Source organism: Macrotis lagotis, chromosome 3, assembly GCF_037893015.1.
Source record: "Macrotis lagotis isolate mMagLag1 chromosome 3, bilby.v1.9.chrom.fasta, whole genome shotgun sequence".
Taxonomy (NCBI): Eukaryota; Metazoa; Chordata; class Mammalia; order Peramelemorphia; family Peramelidae; genus Macrotis; species Macrotis lagotis.
The window spans coordinates 37,659,325-37,672,534 of record NC_133660.1 but is presented as its reverse complement, the minus strand read 5'-3'; the positions used below and the strand labels follow the sequence as shown (position 1 = coordinate 37,672,534).

At 38.2% G+C, this 13,210-nt stretch overlaps 1 protein-coding gene across 1 annotated transcript in view; it reads right to left on the bottom strand.

The window, feature by feature from the left end:
• FAM47E (family with sequence similarity 47 member E) overlaps positions 1 to 11,556 on the bottom strand; it is a 44,372-nt gene extending 32,816 nt beyond the window's left edge. The window contains exons 1-2 of the mRNA XM_074228485.1: positions 11,437 to 11,556; positions 2,039 to 2,408 (exon numbers count right to left, since the gene is read on the bottom strand). Coding sequence (XP_074084586.1) covers positions 2,039 to 2,408; positions 11,437 to 11,507 — 441 coding nt within the window. The 5' untranslated portion in view covers positions 11,508 to 11,556. The remainder of the gene's footprint in view (positions 1 to 2,038; positions 2,409 to 11,436) is intronic.
• Positions 11,557 to 13,210: the final 1,654 nt, after the last annotated feature.

The following is a 13,210-nucleotide window of genomic DNA, read 5'->3' as shown; positions in this document are numbered from 1 at the left end:
CTTGAAAGAGTGTGGTGTTCCCACAGACAACATCTTGCCCCAGGAAAGGGACAAACAAAGGGTGAAAGTACATGAGTCCAAAGAGAAGATTACGTGGCAAAAGGGAAAGAGAGGAGGGCAGTGGATGGAATTGAACCACATAATAGGGTACTTTCAGTCATGGGACATAATTCTCTTTTTTTTTACTCTCCTTTTGAATTGCCGCTTCTAAGAATGAGGCACAATAAGAAAAGAGATGGTGAGCAAGTACTACAATAGCAGTAACATGGAAATTGGTTAAAAGAAGGAGCTTGATCTTGTCATCTCAAAAGTTTTAATTACATAAAGAACACAGAGATTAAAGAATGGATAAATAAAACATAAATCAAAGAATGAATGGAAGGAAATTAATAAAGGGAACAAGGTAAATTCGCCTGAGGAAAAGGAATAGAAAAAGAAACAAAATTCAATGAATTTGTTGGAGGGGAGAAGAGGGAGGGAGGTTTTGAATTAACCAACCTAACTGAGAAATCAAAAGAAGGGAAACATAAGGAAAAGAATTCCATAATTAAGTAGAATAAAGGCAATTAACAATGGAAAACTCTAAAGCTATTGGAAAGGTTGACAAACAAGGCAAGAGAATCAAGGAAGAGAAATAACCAAACTTAATAAATCATTACATAAACCTGTTATCTTGGCAAGAGCTCCTTATTTAATAAGAACTCATAGACAAACTGGAAATCAATATTTACAACATTTTTGTGGTAACAAAGAATCAGAAACAATTGAAATGTTCATCAAATATGGAATGATTAAACAAATTATGGCACCTGAATGTAATGGAATACAATTGCTATAAGAAGATGACAAATATGATGGGAGAGAGCTATGTGAAGTGATACTAAGTGAAATAAAAAGAACCATGAAAACAATATACACAATGACTACAATATATATTGGAAAGAACAGTCACAAAACAATTGAAATAAAGTGTTATCAATTTTTTTTCCTGTAGTCTTTCCTTCCTACTGATCCTGTCCCAGGACCTAGAGTAACTTTTTTTTTTGGGGGGGGGTTTTGCAAGGCAATGGGGTTAAGTGGCTTGCCCAAGACCACACAGCTAGGTAATTATTAAGTGTCTGAAGTCAAATTTGAACTCAGGTACTCCTGGTTCCAGGACTGGTGCTCTATCTACTGCACCACCTAACTGCCCCATGTGTTATCAAATTTTAAAGGACTGCCTGGATCCCAAAGAACAGATCCCTTCCTTTGCCCTTTGTAGAGGCTAGGAATCTATGGGTTGGAATATTACATGTAATATCAGATTTTTTCTGATGTATTGATTTGTGTTGCTGATTTTTCCCCTCTTCTTTCTCTTTTTCTTTCTTTTTTTTAAATCATTTTTTATAAGAGATGGTGCTCCAGAAAGAAAGGAGAGATATAGGGAAAATCAAGATGCTGAAAAAGCAAAAATTATCAATAAATTCTTTATCTTTCTTTTTTTAGGTTTTTGCAAGGCAATGGGGTCAAGTGGCTTGCGCAAGGCCACACAACTAGGTAATTAAGTGTCTGAGGTCAGATTTGAACTCAAATACTCCTGACTCCAGGGCCTGTGCTTTATCCACTGGACCATCTAGCCTCCCCTCTTTTTTTAAGAAAGAAAAGAAACCTAGTTATCTATTATTTAATACCTTTACCTGTGAGGCAATATCTTTACTTGTGAGGAAAAAGTTTTGTAAACTATAAAATGCTTTATAGACATCAGCTTTCAACAAAGTTGTGGGAAAAAATCCTACCTTCCCTGACTCCCCCAGTCAAAAAAAAATTGAAACTCTTTTTTTTTTTTAAGGAAAAATCTACTGAATGAAGAGTATGATTGCTGCTACTTAATAGCAGCAAAGACGAGAAGAATGTATGACCCAAATTGTCTAAAAACTCTTTTCTCCCTCTCTTCTCCCTTCAGAGAAATTGGCCATCCATCCATTGAAGCAGCAAAGGCCACAGTAACCACCCTGGAACATGCAAAGCAGTAGAGGGAAAACAAGAACAAGGTAGTTACCTCTAAAGGCAAACTTTCTTCCAAGTTGGGGTACAGAGCCAAAGGATGCTGAGCCAGGGCATAATCAATCTTATCGATGATCTTCTGATGACTTTTCTGGGATGGGGAGAGCTTTGAAAAGAATTCTGAGATCTCCATTAACTTTGGCTGCCCCTTCTGGACAGAAAGATCTTGTTTGTGATAAATGAGGGGTAAGAAGGGCTCTTTCATCTGTTGAGTCATGATGTTCTTATAGGGAGGAGCATTACCTTTCCGGAAGTCATCCATACCACTTTTAAGGAAGATCCAATGCTGGCTGCCCAGAGCATCTGGAAACTTAAGCCCTTTTTTGGAACTTCGGAAGCACTTGGTCGGGAGTTTCTCTCTGTACCTGGAAAACATAGTATCTGGTTGACTATGTACAATAAAGGTATGGGAGGAAGGGAGAGGACTGGACAATGACCCAGAATCCAAGGAAGGGGAGATGCCCCTCTTGCTTCCTGCAAGGAGTTGCCAAGCATTGGTATTGAGAGGTAGTAGACCACAGAGTGAAAGACAAGACACCAGATTTAAAACCCTCCTTCAGGGATCTCCTGTGTGGTCATGAGCAAGTCATTGGGCATACTGGAGCCTCAGTTTCTTCTTCTGAAAAAGCAGAAATAATAAAATGTTCTACCTATCTCATAGGCTTTTTAAGAAGAAAGCTCTTTACATATAGAAATCATAAAATGCCATGAATACTTAGCTTTCTGTTCCATTAAGCACCTGTTATAAACACTGCTTTATGTACTGAGAATACAAAGTCGGTTAGAGCCCCCTGGGTTGTGCAGTGGATAGGGGGCTGGACCTCCGACAAGAAGACTGGAGATATTTAGTAGCTCTGTGGCCCTGGGCAAGTCACTTCACCCCTGCCTACTTTAGGTTCCTCATCTGAAAATGAGAATAAACAATACATAATAACACCTAACTCCTTGGGTTATTATGAGAATCAAATGAGTTGAGATGTATGATATATGTTATTATAACTTTTCTTCTTCTCATTTTCCTCTTCCTCTTTCTCTTCCTCCTCCATCTCCTTCATTCTCCTCCTTCTTATTCTTATCCTCTTCTTCCTCTTTCTCCTCCTCTTCCTCCCTTCCTTCTTGTTCATCTTCACCTTATTTTCCTTCTTGTTCATCTCTCCTCATTTTCCTCTTCTTCTCCTCCTTCTCCTTTTCTCCTCCTTTTCCTTCTGCTTCCTTTTCTTTCTCCTCCATCCTTCTTCTCCATTCTTCTCCTTTTCCTCCTCCTCCTCCTCCTCCTGCTCCTTCTTTTTTCTAGTGCTAGTTATTATTATATATGGTGATATATGTGTGTCGATCCTTGCAACAACCTTGGGAAGGTAGAAATTACTTTGTAAGATTTTATTTATTTTGAATTTTACAATTTTCCCCTAATCTTACTCCCCCCCCCCCCCAGAAGGCAGTCTGTTAGTCTTTACATTATTTCCATGGTATGCATTGATCCAAATTGAGTGTGATGAGAGAGACATCATATCCTTAAGGAAGAAAAATATAGTATAAGAGATAGCAGAATTATATAGTAAGATAACTTTTTTTCCTAAATTGAAGGTAATAGTCTTTGGTCTTTGTTCAAACTCCATGGTTCTTTCTCTGGATACAGATGGTATTCTCCATCTCAGATAGCCCCAAATTGTTCCTGATTGTTGCACTGATGGAATGAGCAAGTCCATTAAGGTTGATCATCACTCCCATGTTGCTGTTAGGGTATGCAATGTTTTAGAAGTCATTATTTTTATAAGACAAAAAACAATTCAATCCCATTCCTTAAAGGGCCAACAATCAAATGGGGAGGGGACTGGTGAAGGAATGTCACAATTAGGCAGAAGAGGTGATGTGGTGTGGAGAGTGTTAGACCTTAAGTCCTGAAGGTCTGAATTCAAATCTGACCTCACTTAGAGTGTGACCTTGGGCAAATCACGTAACCTCCCTCAACCTCAGTTTTGTCATCTGTAAATGGGGAGAATAGCCCATACTTCACAGGGTTGTTGGGAGGATCAAATGTGATTTTATACACACACACAATATCTATCTATCTATCTATATATGTATATACATATTTATACACACACATATATATATAAAGTGTTAAGGAACAAAATAAGAGCTAACTGTTATTATGAATGTGTATAAATGTATATAATAATAATACATGTATAATATAAAAATATAACATATAATATTATTTATATTTTATATATAATAATAAATAATATAATATTATAATATAATAAATATGTATAATAATAATGTGTTAAAATATGACAAAAATGAAAGTGGTAGGAATAAAAGAGAGAACCATGGTAAAATATATAGAAAGTGATGGATAATTTTCAGTTTGCAGGATCTGGGATATCTCCATGGAGGAGATTCCATCTAAAATGGACCTTGAATAAAGAGAATTCCAACTGGCAGAGAAAAGGAAGGAGTAGATTCCAGGAATAAGGGATGGCCCCAGCAGATTCAGGAGCATCCAAGTTAGGTTAGGGAATAGTTAACTGTGCAGTATATATGAAACAAGATTGAAAATCTATATGGGAGCCATCTCTGAGAATGGAAGGCCTTAAATTCCTGAGCAGGGCAATAATATCATCAGATATGTGTTTTAGGAAGATAATTTTAGCAGTTATATAAAGCATAAAGAGGCAAATCTGTGGATGGACTATTCATTTGTTCCCACATAGCTTGAGGATAATTTTAGCTGTTGAGAGATAATTATTCAAACTTCTCAGAAGGTAGGTTGACTTATCCTTCTTGCTCGAAGATGACCTAAATGACACTTACTATATCAGGGTCAAGGTACAGTGTGTCCAACTGTGGCTGATCAAGCCACCAGGAGTTTGGAAGGTTCTTCCACAGGTCAGGCACAAATAGTCCCCATGAACATTTGGAGTGGAGTTGTCTCTAAATTTGCACATCTCAGGTTTCTTTTGGGCTACTGCAATTTTGCTTTGCTCATGGAGCACAGCACCATCTTTGATGCAGGCATGCCATGCCATTAGCTCCCATGCCCCAAATCAATTCCACATTTCTTTAGAGGGCTATCCTTGTATGGTTTCATCTGACTTCTGTGTGAGTTCCTACTATGTATGAGTTCTCCATAAAATAGTCTTTTAAGCAAACAGCCAGTAGGCATTTGAACAACATGACCAGTTCATTGGAGTTGCACTCTCTGTAGTAAGGTCGGAATGCTTGGCAGTTTAACTCCAGAAAGGACCTCAATGTTTGGGGTCTTCTCCTGGCAGGTGATCTTCAGAATCTTCCTAAGACACTTCAAGTGGAAGCGATTATATTTCCTGGCATAGCTCTGGTCTACTGTCCAGGTTTTGTAGGTAGACAACAATGAGCTCAGCATAGCAACTCTGGAGAATTTCAATTTGGGAAGCAGTATGATATGCTCACACTTTTCTTTGGAGTGGCCCAAAACTTGCACTAGGTCTGGCAAGGCATGCATCAACCTCATCATCTGTGTGCACATCTCTAGAAAGTATGCTGCCAAGGTAAATTAATTTATCCATAATTTCTCTATCCAAATAATAATATCCAATCTAATATTCAGAATTTCTCTACTTGCTTGTTTCATGTATGGATGATGTAGTAGCATCAATTGGAGAACCTCTGTTTTCTTGCTATTGATTTGCACAAATAGCAGAGAATCAATCCATATTTTTCTGCATTTCAGCCTCAGAGGTTCCATTGAGTTCACAATCATCGGTGAACACCAGGTCACATACTGACTCTCCCTCCCCACTAGTCTTGGTTATAGTCAAGTATCCTCTCAGAAGGATATGAGTGAGCTGGCCATTTGTCCATGTCATTCAATTAGTGGCATTCTGATTGGGAAGGGAAATTTCTAGCATGAGCAGTTTAAAAAAAGAAATAGGCATTTCATGATGGTTCAGAAGGAGACAGAGGTGGTGTTAGCCAGGAAGCACAGGTGCAGGCTTGGGGAATGAGAGACAGAGAAAGAAATGGCATCCAGAGCTAGACTACAAAAATTATGGACATAGGCTGTCTGAATGAGGTTGGCATACACAGTGATGGAAGAGACAGAGACAGATGGAAGTGGCATCGTCCTAGGCCAGATATCTTAAACCTCTAGCAGCTGCTAGATCAAGATTGAAAGGGCAATGACTATGCAGAGATGGTTATAGTTGGCATTCTCTAACCCCCTGCCATGGGCGATCTGACTATCTTACTCTCCCACTTTGCTGAAGAAACTGAATAATTAGGAAACATTTATGGTTTTTCCAATTATTATTTTATTTTTCCAATTATATAATTATGGAAGTTTTTCAATATTCATCCACAAGCATACACATATTTATGCTACATAATTTCCTTCCACCCTCCCTTCCCACCCACCCCCTCCCCTCAGTGTGGGGGAACAGTCTGATGAACATTATACATATACATTTGCGTTTAACATGTTTACAGATTAGTCTTTTTTTGTATGAGAAATAAGGACTAAGGGAAAAAAAAGAAAACCATGAGATAGGAAGGGAAAACATAAGAAAAAATTTAAAAAAGGGTTCATTCAGATTCTGTAGTTTGTTTTTATCGTTTTATTTTGTTTTGTTTTTCATCCTCTGAATGTGAATAGCATTGTCCATACCAGGTCTCCCAGAGTTGTCCTAGCTCTCTGAACTGCAGAGAGGAGCTGCAGTCATCAAAATTGATCAGCTCACAAGGTTGTTAATGTGTACAATATTCTCCTGGTTCTGCTCCATTCACATAGCATCAGTTCCTGTAATTTTTTTTCCATGCTTCTCTAAAGTCCAACCATTTATGATTTTTTTCTTTTCTTTCTTTCTTTCCTTTTTTTTTGCAAGGCAATGGGATTGAGTGACTTGCCCAAGGTCACACAGTTAGGTAATTATTAAGAACCTGAGGCCAAGGTTCTCTTGACTCCAGGGCTGGTGCTCTATCCACCACACCACCTAACTGCCCCCATTCATGGTTTCTTATAGAACAATAGTACTGAGAAATATTTATGAACAAATTCAATTCCCTCTTGCTTACCTTATATTAATTTTTTTTATTCCAAATTTAATGAACTAAAAAAGGAAAACATTTCCATGTATGAAGTAAACTAGAAAATGAGGGTTATATTACAACCATGATTCTTTAGTAAGCTTACATTTTAAAGTGTATACAATGAATATAACATATTGCTTTCAAAGCCATTGTAATTGTATTTCTTTCAGAACTTCCTAGCATTCTGTAATTTTCTAAAAATATGTGTTGGTATTTGTGTTTGGTGTTTTTTGTTTTTGTTTTTTTGGCAACACTATCAATAGCTTCTCTTTTTCCTAGTTTCCTCCATCCACCCAATCAGTAAAAAAAAGGGAGTTCCAATCCTTGTAACTGTAATGAACTTCAGCTTTGGCCACAGGAATTCATTTGTGACCTGTGTTGGTGGGGAACTATTTAGATAAACACTCTCTATCTCTCTATCTCCAAAAGAGTTGGTGAAATCCACCTTTGATTGGCACAACAAATAAAGGATTGTTAAGCAATTCTCATGAACAGACAGCACTTATGAGAAAGGAAGAAATGCAAACATAGGAGTCAAGAGAAACCTAGAAAGATAAACACATTTAAGCAATCAGAAGAGTCTGTAAAAATAAAGTCAGCAACTCAATCAGTATTTATTAAGTACCTAAGGTATACCATGGACTATGTCAAGAAAAGCAAAACTAATTCCTGGTTAAGGAGATCACATTCTAATGAGGGAAACACCATTCAAATAGCTATAAACCTACAAGATATATAAATATAGGTATATACAATTATATAAATGAATATATTTGTATATGCATATATGAGCAGCTGGATAGTGCAGTGGACAGAGCACTGGACTTGAAGTTAGGAGGACAGGAATTTGAATCTAACCTCAGACCTTGACTAGCTGTGTGACCTTAGACAAGTCACTTAACACTGATTGCCTTGCCTTCAGAGCTATCTCCAGGTGTCCTGATTCCTATCTGGCCACTGGACCCAGATGGCTCTGGAGGAGAAAGTGAGACTGGTGACTTAGCACAGAACCCCCCCTCACTCAAATCTAATTCATGTGCTTGTCATGGTATCACCTCCGTGATGTCATGGTCTTCTTTGAAAACAAAGGACAAAAAAATTAACAAAAATTTATGTTTTCTTTTTTTGTAGTTCGTTAAATTATTAACATTATTAGGTAGATAGAGCACTGCACTTGGAATCAGAAATTCCAATCCTGATTTCAAATCTTACCTCAACCATTTACTAGGACCCTGGGTAAGTAACTTATTCCTGTTTGCCTCAGTTTACTCATCCATCAAATGAACTGGATAAGGAAATGGCTAATCACTCCTGTAGCTTTGCCAAGAAAATTCCAAATGAGGAATAACATATGAACATGATACATGTGTTTATGTGTAAAGTAATCTTCTTAAAGCTCAGGTATAACCATGGATACTTTGACTTTTTAAAAATTTCATTTATTTAAGGCAATGGGGTTAGGTGACTTGCCTAAAGTCACACAGGTAGGCAATTATTAAGTGTCTGAGGTCATATTTGCACTCAGGTCCTCCTGACTCCAGGACCAGTGCTCTATCCCCTGCACCACCTAGCTCCCTGATATTTTGACTTTTAAAGTTGGTCATAACGTGGTTTTTCCCTATCTTCTCAGTCTCCTTACACCTCCCTATGGACTCTATCTAGTGGTACTGCCCCCATTGCTGTTTCTCAGCAACACACTCTATCCCTAGACTCTATGTGCATTATCAATGGCTAACTTTCATTACTTAATGTTCTCCTTCCTTACCTCCTCCACCTCCCAGCCTCCTTGGATTTCTTCAAGTCTCTTCTAAAATTCTACCTTCCATAAATAGGCTTTCCAAGTCTCCCTTAATGCTATTAACACACACGTATATGTATGCATTTGTACATGTGTACATCTATATCAGTTAATAGCCTGTGTGTTCATGTGTATATGTCTATTTATAGAATGTGTATTCCTATATATGTATACATATGTTTATATATGTGAAAGAAAGACCAGTAACCTCTTTTTTGGTTAGGTTTTTGTAAGGCAATGGGGTTAAGTGACTTGCCCAAGGTCACACTGTTAGGCAGTTATTAAGTGTTTGAGGCTGGATTTGACCTAAGGTCCTCCTGAGAGCACTGGTGCTCTATCCACTGCGCCACCTAGCTGCCCCAATAACCTTCTTCAATATATTTTTTTTTTTTGAATCATAGAAAATGCATTCCCTTGAACCAAAGAGCCCTTTTACTCTTGGATATTTTATTAGAAATCCTAATCTTTATAACTTCCCTGTTTTATTACTTGCTTGAATAAATAAATTTACTCACTATCTAGGATAGTCTTTTGTCTTAGGAGCAATGGATGAGAATTAAGTTGACTAAAAATAAACAAGTTGTTGTCCCTTTTAGAGCATTTATCTTAGATTTTTAAAAGAACTTTGTACTCCTAGAATGCACTTATCTGAGATGTATGAGAGATCTCCTTCTAGCCCAAAAAACTTCTTGGACGTAAGAAAGGTTGAGTGAACCTCAGTCCTCTTCCTGTCCTTACCAAAGTGGAAAAATGTACTCTCTTGGAAACAAGAATGTGACATTTCAGATCTTATTTATGTCAGACTGAGACCTGGGAAAGACCTTAACTTAAAAAAGATCAAAGACTCCCCCTATATGTGGGGCCCTTTCCCATCATCCTAATCTCCATTTTACTACTGGATTCAAATAGCTCTGGAAGAGAGAGGGAGACTGGTTACCTCACCGAAATCCAAATGATTTTCAAGTCATCAAGACATCACCTTCCTGATGTTCTTTTCCAGAACTAGGGGCGAACATTAACAATAATGTAAATCTGTGCTTACTTTTCATTCTGCCCAGTTTCTAAAGTGATTTTGGAGTTTAAAAAGCATTGCAGGGGCAGCTAAGTGGCACAGTGGATAGAGCACTGGCCCTGGAGTCAGGAGGACCTGAATTCAAATCTGACCTCAGACACTTAATAATTACCTAGCTGTGTGGCCTTGGGTAAGCCACTTAACCCCATTCACCTTGCAAAAACCTAGAAAAAAAGCGCATTGCAGTTAGTGGTAATAGCTCTAAATCTTTAAATAGTTTTCTCTCTACAAAAAACAGTTTCCTCCAACAACCCAGAAAAGAGTAGAGAGAACAAGTGCAAGTGCAACAGGGATCTGCTGTCTGAAAAGTGAGACTATCCAAAGGATGCGCCTCTCAAGAAGTTTGTAATCTGAGGCTAGAGGATTACTTCCAGGAGAGAGATTCCTACATATAGACTGATTAGACTGGATTCAGATTAAAGTGCTGTAGAAATGGCAGTTATTACTGAGATTGTTGCTCTTAGTACTATTACCAAAAGCATTGGTTATTCATAATGATATTATTATGTCAAGTATTAATAATAATAAGTGACTTACTGCAGAGTAGCATGGGGTAGTCAAGAATTAACAACAACAATAATAATAGGGGTGGTTAGGTGGTGCAGTGGGTAGAGCACCAGCCCTGGAGTCAGGAGGACCTGAGTTCAAATCCAACCTCAGACACTTAATAATTACCTGTGTGGCCTTGCAAAAAAACTAAAAAAGAAAAAAGAATAATAAAAAGGGACTTGCTTCATGGTAGCATGGGGGTAGTCAAGTATTAATAATAATAATGATAATAATAATAAAAGGGACTTGCTTCAAGGAAGCATGGGGTGGTCAAGTATTATTATTATTAATAATAATAATAATAATAATAATAATAATAATACAAAGGGACTTACTTCAGGGTAGCAGGGAAGGGTAGGTTTTGTGAGGATAAAATGAAATGTTATTGATAAAGCGCTTTGCAAACCCTAGAGGGCCAAATAAATTCTGGCTATTACTACTGAAACCAAGTCTTGCATGACCTTATATTAGGCATATTATCATACACATTACATCACATCATAGAACATACTCCAAGCCCCATGGTTTTTCCACAACAGAATCATAGAATTACTGCTAGAGATCATTTTCACAGATGAGGAAATGGAGACCAATGGAGGTTGAGAGACTTGCCCCAAATCACAAAGGTTAAGAACCTCTGCAGAGATTCTAACTCAGGTCCTGGGCCAGCAGAGTTTCATGTTAATGGTAGAATTATCATAAGTCCCAGGAAAGTGACAGCCAAGTGGTTCCTGAACCTCTGGCTAAGGAGTGGCTTTCTTTAGTCTCCTGGGCTGGTCCTCCCCAGTAGGCCATCTCCAGGGCCAGCCCTGGGCTCTGCTGCCCCCCCCCCCCCCAGCTTGAAGCCCTTAGGTGGCATCCTCATCTGCCCCCACCCAGGGGAGCCCAAAGCTCCTTTGCTCACCAAGACGTCAGTTCCCTGCTTTCGTGGACGGAGTAGAGAGACGGTATTTCGGGCATCTTCCTTTCACCCATCCTTGGTCTGAGTCTTCTTGTTCTTCTCCCTCCTTCCTCCTTCCTCCTCCTCCTCCTCCTCCTCCTCCTCCTCCTCCTCCTCCTCCTCCTCCTCCTCCTCCTCCTCCTCCTCCTCCTCCTCCTCCTCCTTCACTCCCTCTCTCCCTGCAGCAGCCGCCGCCGGGGAGGTCAGGGCGATGGGGAAGACCCTTCCTCCCACGTTCCTAGCTGTTTCTGGACCTTAGGCGCCCCCCGCCCCCAGAACCTAACTTTACCTCGAGGGGACTAAGTTGTCTTTGTCTCTAGGACACCGTTCCTATAGCAACCTCTTGCCACTGGGTGTTAGGGCCTCCCTGCCCTATCCTGTCCTTTTCCTGGGACTGGTTGGATGTTTTTCTTGCTTTCTTGTTTTTCCTTCCTTTTTTCTTCATCTGTCCATGGCAGTGATTGTTAGAGTTGTTTTCTGTAGCAACGAAGCTGTTACTTGTCATAGGTGAGCGTTAGTTACGGGTTTTTGTTTTGTCGGGGTGTGTGTGTTTTTATGTGTGTGTGTGTGTGTGTGTGTGTGTGTGTGTGTGTGTGTGTGTGTGTGAAAATACTTACAGAAGTTGAAAGATAAAAAACCTGTAGACATAAGGATCATGTGATCTAACTGCCTAAATTTATAGATAAAGAAAACTAGAGTAGAAATGAGACTCTGCTGGAAGTTTGTTTTGTTGTTTTTTGTCTATTATACTCCCTGTCCACACATTGCTGTGACAGCAATAGGAATTCTGCTTAGAAAACCATGGCATTTTAAAAAATAATATAGAAATAATTATATAATAAAAAACTGTTCATCATGCCCTCATTGTAGACAGGCTTCATAACTACAGGAAGGCTACATTTGAAAGTATGTTGTTTATTTTCTTTTCAAATGTTATTCTAATTTTTCATTTACATGTAAAGACAGTTTTCAACATTTTATCTTTTTGTAAGTTGAGTTTGTCCCTTTTCAGCCTCCCTCTTCTTTTCCTTGCCTCTTCCCATGACAGTGAGTAATCTGATAGAGATTATATATATATATATAATACTGTTTCACATTATTTTCACATTAGAAAGAAGAATCAGAACTATAGGGAAAAAATCATGAGAAAAAGAAAAAATAAAACAAATTTTTAAAAGTGAAACTAGTAGGCTTTGGTCTGCATTTATACTTTGTATTTTTATTCTGGTTGTGAATGACATTTTCCATTACAAGTTTTTTAAAATTGTCCTTGAACACTGAACTGAGAGGATTTCAGTCCATCCTATAGTTGATCATCATTTAATGTTGTGTTTTTTTTAAAATAAAAAAGAAAGTGTGCTTCATTATGTATTCAGACACCATCAAGTCTTTCTCTAGGGTTGGATACTATTATAAGTCCTTCAGAGTTATCTTAAGTTACAGGACTAAGAAAAGCTAAGTCATTCACAGCTGATAATCCTACAATATTGCTGGCACTTTGTATACAGTACATTTCACGTTGCCTCTGCTCCTGTTAAGTCCAGGTTTTACTGAGAGCATCCTGCTCATTTCTTTTTGTTGTTGTTTCTAACTCTCCTTTGTTTAATGTTTCGTTGATCTACTGTTAAAATCTTTAAAAAAATTTTACCATTATTTGTAAAAATTACTTTAACATTCATTTAAAAAAAAATTTGAGTTCCCAGTTTTCTCCATCCCTATCTTATCCCTCTTTGAGAAG